Source organism: Pan troglodytes, chromosome 6 (genome assembly GCF_028858775.2).
Source record: "Pan troglodytes isolate AG18354 chromosome 6, NHGRI_mPanTro3-v2.0_pri, whole genome shotgun sequence".
Lineage (NCBI taxonomy): Eukaryota > Metazoa > Chordata > Mammalia > Primates > Hominidae > Pan > Pan troglodytes.
This window is the reverse complement of record NC_072404.2, coordinates 154,731,580-154,743,820: the sequence shown is the minus strand read 5'-3', so window position 1 is coordinate 154,743,820 and position 12,241 is coordinate 154,731,580. Positions and strand designations below refer to the sequence as shown.

Below are 12,241 nucleotides of genomic sequence, written 5' to 3'. Positions count from 1 at the left end.
GATTCCTAAATGGTATAGAATACTGTGGTTTTTTTTATTGAGACATTTAACAGCACAATTTCTCTAAGCCTTAGTTTTTCTGAACTGTAAAATGATGACTTTACACTAGAAGATATGAGGGCCTATCAACAGTAAAGTTACGCTATGATGAGGGCTATCATAAAATTAGTGGTGCTGATTTCTGAATTTTGAACACACATACTATGAGAGTATACATTTGCCATGTCCTAAGATCTTAATTTCAAGTTTCTGTTAACATCTTTGCTTTATATTTAAAGTCTACTATAAATTATTAGTCATGTATCTTTTTTCCAGATCACTAGGAACTAGATGGAAATATTTTTTAAAGCATGTCAATTTCTTTATCTTTCCTCAGGGAAGATACGTACCAGAAGAAATGTGTTGAGGAAAAAAATGACAGCTTGGTTTAGGTTTTTTTGTTTTGCCTAAATCTGAAAGGGCATACTGCCTACAGTGAATTTAGCAGAGAGAAAGTGGGCCAAAATGAGGAAAAGAGAGAGACTACAATATGAAAATATTCTAGAAGAATAGAAAAATAATCCAAGCTTCTTATTTTATTATTATTTTTTTAAACGGTGTCTCGCTCTTTTGCTCAGGCTGGAGTGCAGTGGCACAATCTCAGCTCACTGCAACCTCTACCTCCGGGGTTTGAGCGATTCTCCTGCCTCAGCCTCCCGAGCAGCTGGAATCACAGGCACCCGCCACCATGCCCGGCTACTTTTTTTGTATTTTTAGCAGAGACAGGGTTTCAACATGTTGGCCAGGCTGGTCTCGAACTCCTGACCTCGGATGATCCCCCATCCCGCCTCGGCCTCCCAAAGTGCTGGGATTATAGGCATGAGCCACTGAGCCCAGCCGCAAGCTTTTGAAGTATAGTAACTTTCTGAGATAAAGAAAATATTCATATTTCTTATAAAAATCATTAAATGTATAATTATTTTGATCCTCTGTTCTGTTTTACCTCCTCTGATTAATTTATTAATTTATTTTGAGACAGAGTCTTGCTCTGTCACCCAGACTGGAGTGCAGTGGTGTGATCTCGGCTCACTGCAACCTTTACCTCCAGGGTTCAAGTATTTCTCCTGCCTCAGCTTCCCGAGTAGCTGGGATTACAGGTGCGGGCCACCACACCCGGCTAATTTTTTGTATTTTCAGTAGAGATGGGGTTTCACCATGTTGGTTGGCCAGGCTGGTCTCAAACTCCTGACCTCAAGTGATCGGCCTCCCAAACTGCTGGGATTACAGGCGTGAACCACCACGCCCAGCCCTGATTAATTTATTATTTTAAGAATTAGTTATGCCAGACCAGGCACAGTGGCTCAGGCCTATCATCCCAGCACTTTAGGAGGCCGAGGCAGGCAGATCACCTGAGGTCAGGAGTTCAAAACCAGCCTGGCCAACAAGATGAAACCCTGTCTCTACTAAAAATGCAAAAATTAGCTGGGTGTAGTGGTGCATGCCTGTAATCCCAGCTACTCGGGAGGCTGAGGCAGAATCACTTGAACCTGGAGGCGGAGGTTGCAGTGAGCCGAGATCATGCCACTGCACTCCGCCTGGGCCAACAGAGCGAGTATCTGTCTCAAAAAAAAAAAAAAAAAAAAGCATTAGTTATACTAGAATAATGAAAGGTAAAATGTTGTAAGTGCATTTTCATGAAACTCAATTGCAAAAAATTCCAAACTAACTTGTCAATTATGAAGAGAATATTTAGAAATCACACTCTCCATCTCTAAGTGCTTGATATAAAGTTCCAACCTCTTTATAATGAAGAGAAAAAAAAAAAGGCAGGAAATGCATTTCTGGATACTTTTTTCCTTTGTGACAGAGTCTTACTATGTTGTCCCGGCTACCTTTGAAATCCTGAGTTCAGGCAACCTTCCCACCTCAGCCTCCAAAGTAGCTGGGGCTATAAGTATGTACAACCATGCCTGGCTTTTCTGTATTCTTTTTCTAAATAACCTAAAATACTGGTAAATCATATTCTGCTGCAAGTGACAGATCTTAGGCACACCTAATCACACCTGTAATTCCAGCACTTTGGGAGGCTGAGGTGAACAGATCAAGAGGTCAAGAGTTCAAGACCAGCCCGACCAACATGGTGAAACCACATCTCTACTAAAAATACAAACTAAAGGGCAACCTTTAGTCATACAATCTTTAGGTACACGACAAAGAAAAAGCATCATAAAATCAACAGTTAAGGCCAGGCACAGTGGCTCCTGCCTGTAGTCCTAGTGCTTTGGAAGGCTGAAGTAGGAGGATTACTTGAGTTGTGAACCTTTCAGAATTTAAGCAGTTTTGAGGACCACGTAAAGGACGTTGTGAGACTCCAAAAGTGTCATACAATGGTGTCCTTAAGGACCTGAAAAACTTAACAGTTCACCCTATGTACAAATAGCTTATAATTACAGAGCTATGGCTTCTTAGCAGTCAATTCCTAAAGAACAAATGCTTTTTGGGACAGAGTGTGATAGTTTACACCTCTTTATGTTCAAGATGCCTATTTCTTTTCTGATGTTAAATGAAGAATGAAAAACACTTAATTGTAGCTGTTGATTTTTCTTTTTTCTTTTTTTTGAGGCAGGGTCTCACTCTGTTGCCCAGGGTAGAGTACACTGGTGTGATCACAGCTCACTTGAAGTCTTGAATTCCTGAGCTCAAGCATTCCTCCTGTCTTAGCCTCCCAGGCAGTTAGGACTTCAGGAAATACCACCATGCCAGGCTAATTTTTTTTTTAATTCTTTTTGTAGAGATGGGGTTTTACTATGTTGACCAGGCTAGTCTCAAACTCCTGGCCTCAAGTGGTTTTGTTAATGTTGTTCTCAAAATTTATCTCAAGTAGTAATTTAGCCATTAAATAAAAATTAAAAGTAAATTTTTTAAATTAAATAAAGTTAAATTTTATACAATATTAAACATGGAGAATCACAGTATACTACAGACAATGATAGATTTCATAGATTTCAGATGCAGCATAGCACACGGTATAAAATAATTACGAAAATGTTAGAAAGTAGATAAAGGAGTTTATTATGGCCAGGTGCAGTGGTTCACGCTTGTAATCCCAGTACTTTGGGAGGCTGAGGCAGGAGGATCACTTGAAGCCAGGAGTTTGAGACAAGCCTGGGTAACATGGTGAGACCTAGTCTCTACAAAAAATACAAAAATTAGCCGAGCATGGTGGTGTGTGCCTGTAGCTCCACCTACTCGGGAGGTTGAGGTGGGAGAAACTCTTGAGCCCGGGAGGTGGAGGCTGCAGTGGGCAGTGTTCACAGCCTGGCTGACAGAGCAAGACTCTTGTCTCCAAAAAAAAAAAAAAAAAAAAAAGAAGCCAGGCGCGGTAGCTCACGCCTGTAATTCCAGCACTTTGGGAGGCTGAGGTGGACAAATCAAGAGGTCAGGAGTTCAAGACCAGCCTGACCGACATGGTGAAACCCCGTCTCTACTAAAAATACAAAAATTAGGGCCGGGCACGGTGGCTCATGCCTGTAATCCCAGTACTTTGGGAGGCCAAGGCGGGTGGATCACGAGGTCAGAAGTTCGAGACCAGCCTGGCCAACATGACGAAACTTCATCTCTACTAAAAATACAAAAATTAGTTGGGCATGGTGGTGGGCACCTGTAATCCCAGCTAGTTGGGAGGCTGAGGCAGGAGAATCGCTTGAACCCAGGAGGCAGAGGCTGCAATAAGCCAAGATCATGCCACCGCACTCCAGCTTGGGTGACAAGAAGAGCAAGACTCCGTCTCAAAATGAATAAATAAATAAAAATAAACACACAAAAATTAGCCGGGCATGGTGGCACGCGCCTGTGATTCCAGCTACACCGGAGGCTGAGGCAGGAGAATCGCTTGAAGCCAGGCAGTGGAGGTAGCAGTGAGCAGAGATTGTGCCACTGCACACCAAGCCTGGGTGACAGAGCAAGACTCTGTATCAGAAAAAATAAATAAATAAATAAAGAGTTTAGAGTTTATTATATTTATTATCTGTCACAGTCCTTCCAAATTCCTGTGCTCAGAAACTGGATTTCTTGCCTTGTAGTATTATACTTTAAAATAAACTTAGGCTCTTTTTTCCCATTAACATAATATAGTTTCAACTGTCTTTCCTCCTGGAAAAAGTCAAAGGTGTTTCCTGTTGCATATGCCTTGATACATATCTCTTTGGGGCATGTCCTTAATTTTAACTCTTCCTATCAAAGAAGAAACCACTCATTTGGCTGAGAAACTCATTGCTTCTGAAAAGGCAAGTCAGAAATCTTTCTTCATTTCAGTCATTTCTGGCAAATGAGAACTAAAGCCAGCTCGAGGTTTAGCCCCTACTAGCTCCCCACCAGCATCAGATGCAGCTATGAAGGGAAGCTACTTGTAATCATTTCAACCAAATCCAAAATTCAGAGAATCAAATTCTCTGTTCCACATTCCAACAGGTCCATCATCATGCAGTTTATCTTCCAAATTAAAACGATGATACTCTAAGATCAACATCTCTGCAGACATAGAATCTAAATTGAGCTTTACATTATTAGCAGGAGCAATATTTTAAGTGACAATACTCCCAAATTAAGCTGTGTGGATATAAGTATTTACTAATATATTTCCCCACTGATTCCACAAATGTGTACAAATCTTAACAAAAATGTATACCGTACTAGATAAAAGTCTACTCTGTTTAACAGTAAAAGGAACTTTAAAAATAAATTATTTTATTTCTGAACTAAAAGTACAAATGCTATATAACTACTTCTGTATTCCAAATAAAACATGCTTTTAAAAAACTGCTCTGAAGAATGGAAAAAATTATAAAACAAAACGTATCAACCACTTTTGTGAGGAAACCCATTACTGAAGATTTAAGTAATCATCCTGAATAAACAAACAATAAAGGATGCAAATCTCCCCTCTCCCTTTGACACAGAATTAAGACTTTATCAAGTAGTTCATTACTGCAGCATATCAGTAATCAAACAATACATTTAGTAAATACATACAGTTCCAGAAAGGACATCATGAGGACAACAGTTGAGAAGGTGACTCTTGCATACTCTGTCATCACTGAATTTGATTCGTTGACGAGTTGTATCTCCTGTAATATAGAAGAGTTAATAACATTCAAGGTTAGACAACTGGAAAGTATTTTCTGAGAGCCCTACTATTACTAGCTTTTTATGTGTGGCTATATACACACATTATAAATCAGCTCAAGAGGGATTAGTTTTTATATACATCCTATAGAAAAACTATTTTAGACAACATGCAGTTGCAGTAAGTGTACTGCATACATAATTCAAATAGTCAAAGTGAGAAAGCAATGCATTCTGTTAAATAGAGTACTTCAGAAAAGCATAGGATTTTAGAGCAGGAATGGACTTTAAAGATTATCGAGTCCAACTCCTTCATATTGCAGATGAGAAAACTGAGGCCCCGAGAGGTTAAGCAACTTGCAGACCCACTAAGAGAGTTTATACTGGTATACAATGTTCCCTTCTTGACACTAAGCATTGATATATTTTTATTTACAGTAATTGAAAAACATAAAAAATAATCTTGCAAACATTGCATACACACTGCGAATCCCCACTGAACCCCAGACGCCATTTCTTCCACTATTTTGTTCCAGCTGAAGTGTCTCCCTTTTGCTGCTGGGAGGAGTTAGAGAGGGTAGAATAACGCGTTTAAGAGCGTACAAACCTGGAAGAAGGACTTACACACCAGTCAAACAAAGGCACATTGCCTAATGAAACGTTAACTTTAATGCGTCCAAAGGTTCCATACCTCCAAGTTTTATGTAGTCTGAGCTTTTTTATACTGCCAAACTGGGTGTATTTAAATTCATTCTGTCTTCATATAACACAATACACCTACCTCCTAAGCAACAGAAGCATCCAACCTGCTTATCAAATATGGCTATCTACTCAAAACGTTAAAGAATCTAAGAAAAAGAAAGGTAACTAGCTCCAATAACAAAATATAGATGTTAGTTAAAATTTTTTTGCTTAGAATCTCTTTGGAAAAACAAAAGAAAAAACTCATTAGGATGTTTCCTCTTTCTATATAGAATGATAAGCCCTAAGAAATGTAGGTGTTTTATTTTAGCCTTAAACTGATATATTATCGATGAATGAAAACCTACTGGTGAATTACTGAAGCAAGAACTATTGGTGCCAAAAGAGATATAAATACCTCTGTACTTCACATGATATGCCTGGAGCACTCCAAAAACTTTCGTGTAGGATGTGATTCAATCACTTAGTTTCTGTATTTTCACATGTAAATAACAAAAAAGATTAAAACTTTACCCCTTCATATGGTCATATACTAAAGAGCTTAACTTAAATTCAACTAAACACTATCATTTTTAGATGGGGTAAGATTTTGTTCAAATTGTTTTAACATGGTTAAAGATATTTTTAAAACATTCTAATTTGCAACCAGGGTATATAAAATTTTAACAACAGTAATTTATAGTTAAAATGATAGCTTCAGAGCAGTTCAACAATAGGTTTTCTAGAAGCTCGTCTCTAGTAGGTTATTTTTGACACAATTTGGAATATTCAGTTTAGTGTTTACGCCTGCTACTATAATAAAAGTTATTTTGATGGTCCTTTTTCCTTTTAAACACAACTGCTTTTGTTCCACATTCATTAACACATCTGAAAAGTTAGCGATAACTCACGGCTTGGCGAATGCGGGGCCTTTCTGACACTCCCTTGCAGATTGAGGTAGGCAGGCATAGATACATTGAACCTTTACAAATAAAACAAGGGGCCAGATTGTTCATTTTGTATAGAATAAACTCTGCCAGCAATTTCAATACAGCATCTAGAAGTACATGTTGACTGTAAAGATTCTTTTATATAAAAACAAAAGTGAACAAAATCAGGGTGTTTCATTTTTTTAAATACTGACTTAACAAGTATAACCCCAGATAATTGTACGACTGACTACAGGTAAAAGTCCAAAGCTGGAGCTCTGGACAATGTCTTTGAACCAAGTGGGGTTTTAAAAAATTATTTCTTTAAAAAGTATGTTTCATCAAGACTTTGGTGAGGACCTCAAGCTCATGTTAGAATGGTGCTATGATAAGCTCATATCAGAATGTCAATGCTATTTAATTAGAAGCTTTTTGCTTCCTACCATTTAAGAAAAAAATTTCATTTTAAATCTGTACCCTAATTATATTAAGCAATTTTAAAATGATAAAATTTTAAAGTTGAAACAAAAACAAAACAAAACAAAAAATCCCTTATGTATCTAATAGTCTTCCTGCTAAAAGTATCTAAATGTTTTGGTAATGGCAACAGCAGAATCATTTCAGTGCTTTGTTAAACTAATGGCTCAGGCCTTAGAATAAAATCAGTATTCATGGAGTTTTACTAATCAAACATTTCATCAGGCAGAGTAACTGATTTGTGCTTAACAACTTATATTCAAATATTAAGTTAATTGTGCCCTGAAGACACAGCTATCAGTTAAAATATGAACAAATTCCTAATAGGAATATAGCAAACCAGGCAGTATCCCTGGTGAGCTTTTTTGTGTTTTTTAAAATTTTTATGGATACATAATAGTTGTACATATTTTCCCTGGTGAGCTTTTAAGATCAGAATCTGTTTCTATAAATGCCAAAAAACATTTTAAAATAACTCCTCACCGCAAATGAATGGGTGCTCCATAAATATTTGATAACCGTAGCAAACTCAACAAATACAGCTATCAAATAGCAGCCATTATAGAAATCTTTAAAACAATGAAATAATAAAACGCTTAATAATTTGAGATACAGAAATACCCTGAGAGAGAATAGCAACTGACTGTTTATTGATATTTTTAAAGTTCTGCCTTGGGGACTTTAAGGTTGACATTTTAAAACAATCTGGCTGCATAACCATGCAGTACTTAACAAATTTATTTGGGCTTATTCCATGGAAGTACAATTCAGCTAAACCAACAACAATTTTTAAAAGAAAAATGCTGGTAATTTGGTTTCTGTCAAGATATCTGGCCCAAACCATGTTTTTCATAAGAAACTAGGTAAAACAGCACCTATTTTATAAAAAGAAGAAGAAAGAACTGCAAATAGGAACCAAATCACCTTATAATACAATAAATTATTTTCAATTTAATGTGTTTTATCTTTGGGTTTTGTGGGCATAAAGTCATATAAAAATAACCTATTATGGGGGAAAAAGTATCCTGTCACAATGACATTGGATCCAAATCACAGAATCAAACCTATTAGTGACAACATCTGCTGTGCTAGGCAATGGAATTACAAAGGGGCATATAAGACAAGCTCTCCCCCCTCAAGGAGCCAATGATTTTGCTAAAGAAATAGGACATATTAATTTTTTTAATTTTTGAAATTTTTTTGTAGAGACAGGGTCTCACTATGTTGCCAAGGCTGATCTCCAACTCCTGGCCTCAAATGACCCTCCCACCTCGGCCTCCCAACATGCTGGGATTATAGGCAGGGGCCACTGCACCCGGCCGAGGATATATTAATGGAGTAATAAGTTATAATACAAGATAACATGATCCAAGTATCAAATGTGTGTTTCAATTAGGTAGTACTTCAGGAATTCTTAGACTAAAATTACCACCAAGAATGGAGATATTGGAAAAAGCTTCATGCAATAAGTAGCCAAAATTTGAAGGAAAGACAGGACTTAGATCAAAGTAAAGTAGAAAAAAAAGCACTACAACCTGGAGTAATAGCTTTGACAAAGCTTATAAGAGCAAGAAGGTTTGGGGTAACAGTAAGTAAACCATATCTGGCTTTGGCAAATGGCTTCATGTAGAATTGCAGAGTTGGGAGCAAAACAACACTTTTTGAGTAACATTTGATTTCTTACATTTTTCATTTTTTAATCCAAATTTTTAGTGTATAAAGTAAAAAAAAAAATTAAAATAATGGAACAGAGATCAGGCGAAGTTACTTCTGTCAACAACAAAAAATATCCCACCTATAAAAACATGGAGATCTCTCTGTCCTATAACCTCTACAATAGTTATTCAGGCCTTGTACTTAACTACACAGCCAAGTTTTTAGAATTAGAAACTTGATTTAGAACTCTAGCAAGTGAGGTGTTTTTCATTTTAATAGAAACATCAACTTTTCTATTAATTCCTATTTCTACCAAATTCTCTACCAAGCAACAACTCTCTTTCCTCCCTCTTTTGTTCAACCCTTCATGAGTTTCATGAATTATAATCTTTGAGAACACCTGAGTCACAAGTATACAATAAAAATGAGGATGCTATTATTCATCTCCAGGTCTGTCACCAATGTATCAGAGCCTAAGGCAGTCAGTTCCACCAGGGAGTATAGACAGGTCACTTTAAAAAGAGGCCTCCTCTCTAAATTTTACTCAAATACTGCTATTCTCAAAATCCCCTTCCATATATCAGGAGGGAAAAAATAAGCCCACTATCATTCCCAACACTGTCATTCTATGGTCCTGCCTTTTCTGAAACTTATATTAACACTTAAATTTTATTAGTAACATTACAACCTTAGCCTAGGTAGTATCTGACATGATTTTATACTTTGCATGCTATCTTCCCAATATCCGCCCCCTCCCCCCAGTACTACCCACCCTCTCCCTCCCATATAAACAAGAAACCAAATCAACTTTCATAGATTTAGGTGCTATTTTAAAAACATCAAAATTTTACTTTACCCATTCTCTCCGATGCTCCCTGTATTTTTTTAAGCTGTGAGTGGATGACCATGCTATGTGATCAACAACTGTGAAGGCTAAGCAAAAGTGAACTGAGTTTAGTATTGTAATTTCAAAAGAACCTTAAAGTTTGTAATATTTGACATATTTAATGGTATGCAGAATCCTATTTCACTGTACATTATCAGGCATTCATGGCAAGCAATTTACAAAAACAATCAGTATTTTGTACAGAATTAGCTTAGAGCTTAGCTTAGGGAAAACAAGGAGGGAGGAGAATGCAACAGCATACAAAGCAATGGAGACACTCCCATGTCTACAAATGGGGGCAGGGGAAGGGAAGCCCTCCCACATTCTCTAGGGTGGCAACTGAAGCCCTCCCAACAGGTATACTAGTTAAGGGTCACGTGTCACAGTGGGCTTGGGACAGGACAGTTTCCTTCCCTCTGAAATAAGATCCATAACCCCTCAGTGAAAGGAAAGCTAGAGGTAGAGAGGTGTACAACCAAAAGCTTAAAGCTTGTTTTCCTGACCCCTTGAATCCCTAAATGCAGAGAAACGTTCCTCCCTCTTTTTCCCTCCAATTTCTTCCCTCCATTTCTTCCAACATAAGCTGCTGAGTTCACGTAATAATGTGGGAAATGTATAAAGATCCATGGCCAATTTCTAGTCTAGTCCAGGGCAGGAAGAGATCTAAAGCAGTGCACAAGTAAAACCTTGTGTCACTGGGCACAGTGGCTCATGCCTGTAATCCCAGCACTTTGGGTGGGCAAGGCAGGCAGATCACCTGCGGTCAGGAGTTCAAGGCCAGCCTGGCTAACATGGTGAAACCCCGTCACTACTAAAAATATAAAAATTAGCTGGGTGTAGTGGCACAGGTCTGTAATATCAGCTACAGAGGCTGGGGTGGGAGAATCGCTTGAACCTGGGAGTTGGAGGTTCAGTGAGCTGAGATAGCACCACTGCACTCCAGCCTGGCTCACAGAGCAAGACTCTGTCTCAAACCAAACAAACAAAAAACCCTTGTGTCTTCATGTGGAATCAAAGTAAAAGCGATGATTACTGCTGCACAGTAACTTATACTAAGGAGCCAATCTGATCATTTTTATATCTTCCTCAAACTTTCTCACCCACTCTACCAACTTCTCCCACCTACCTTTGTTGTTCCTTTAGAATTCAGCTTAAAATCCACCTATACAAATCCTTTTGTAATTAACCTTTTAAAAAAACATTACTCCCTTGCTACATGTTCCCCTGTTAATATATACACTCAGTTTAACCCACTGTATATTTAAACCATCCAAAGTATAGGGTTCATTTTACAAAAGGACTCATCACCATGTCTTAACATAATAATACAGATGCTTTGAAAACATTTAATATATCTTGATCTATGTAAAACTTTCCAGGCATGTATTTATTACATAAGGAAAGGGAAGAAAGAGTACTATGCCAAAGATGGCAACGGGAAAAAACAATTATGACAGTCTGCCTTCCAAATGTGACATCAAGTCATTCCTAATAAAACAAAGCAGCTTTCCTTTCCTCCAGAAAATGTAACCACAAGGGTGCTATACAGCTCAGAAAAGCTATCCTTCTTAATCTTCTGGTTCATATGGTCCCATAAGTTTATAATCAGAAATAGGTACCAGTATCACCCCCCACCATAATCCCCATGACAAGCCAAACATTTTTAAAATGTAATGCCCATTGTAGAAGAAATCTCCAGAACAAGTTCATTCTTGCTGGATATGATCAAAGATTAATAATGTTTTAAAAATGTTAAAAATCTGGCCCACTTGTCTGTGAAAATCCATATCACAAGATTATAAGAATGAAACTGGGGAACAGCCTTGTTAGTAGAAGAAAAACCTTGTAGCATCTTTTGAAGCTAACCAGAATGGTGATGATGAAAATGTGAGAACAGGAATACTAAAGAATCTCCATTCCAAGGCTCTATTCCATGCCCTGCACTTATCTTCTCTCATTATATTAATACAAGCAAAGGGTCTTGGCAGCTGGCAGGGACCAATGCCATCATGTTTTGGGGGGTACCTGCTTTAGGAAATCTATCAGCCTATTCCTCTTCTTAAATTTACAAGAGACATCAGAAAAGCCTGAATAGTTACTTTAACATTAAGTCCTAAAATAGGTTATATAGAATTTATTTTAAGATACATGGCATAAAAAGTTACAGCCTGCTAAATTTTATATTTTGATACTTACTTGCAGAGCTGTAATTCTGACATAGTAACAATTGCACTCTGGATAGCTGGTGCCTTCTATCATCCAGAACTTTCTATATACAAAATTAGAAGTAACGAAAGCTATCTTTGGCTATCAAGCAATAGCTGAAAATAATCAAAGAAAAAGTAACTGGCTGATTTATCTATTAAAAAAGACAAGTTCTCATCAGCTGGTGATAGCTACAGAAGCCAACTAGAGCCTCCCCAAATCCAAAGGAAAAGAAATAAAAAAGAAAAAAAAAGATGAAAATATCAAGGGACAGAGGTGATAGACAACCCAATGATAAAGGAAG

At 37.6% G+C, this 12,241-nt stretch overlaps 1 protein-coding gene across 50 annotated transcripts in view; it reads right to left on the bottom strand.

Moving 5' to 3' along the window:
- The window catches only part of LUC7L2 (LUC7 like 2, pre-mRNA splicing factor), a 64,362-nt gene that overhangs the window by 42,624 nt on the left and 9,497 nt on the right, over window positions 1–12,241 (bottom strand). For 11 of the 50 annotated variants that reach the window (XM_063815648.1, XM_063815656.1, XM_063815650.1 and 8 more), the window contains 3 exons: window positions 9,703–9,779; window positions 6,696–6,766; window positions 5,011–5,105 (listed from right to left, as the gene is read on the bottom strand). In XM_063815648.1, coding sequence (XP_063671718.1) covers window positions 5,011–5,105; window positions 6,696–6,753 — 153 coding nt within the window. In that variant the 5' untranslated portion in view covers window positions 6,754–6,766; window positions 9,703–9,779. Of the gene's footprint in view, window positions 1–5,010; window positions 5,106–5,583; window positions 5,662–6,202; window positions 6,276–6,695; window positions 6,767–9,702; window positions 9,780–11,928; window positions 12,054–12,241 lie in introns of those variants that run through there. The other 39 variants (XR_010159022.1, XR_010159023.1, XM_001151307.7 and 36 more) reach the window with 12 other exon arrangements.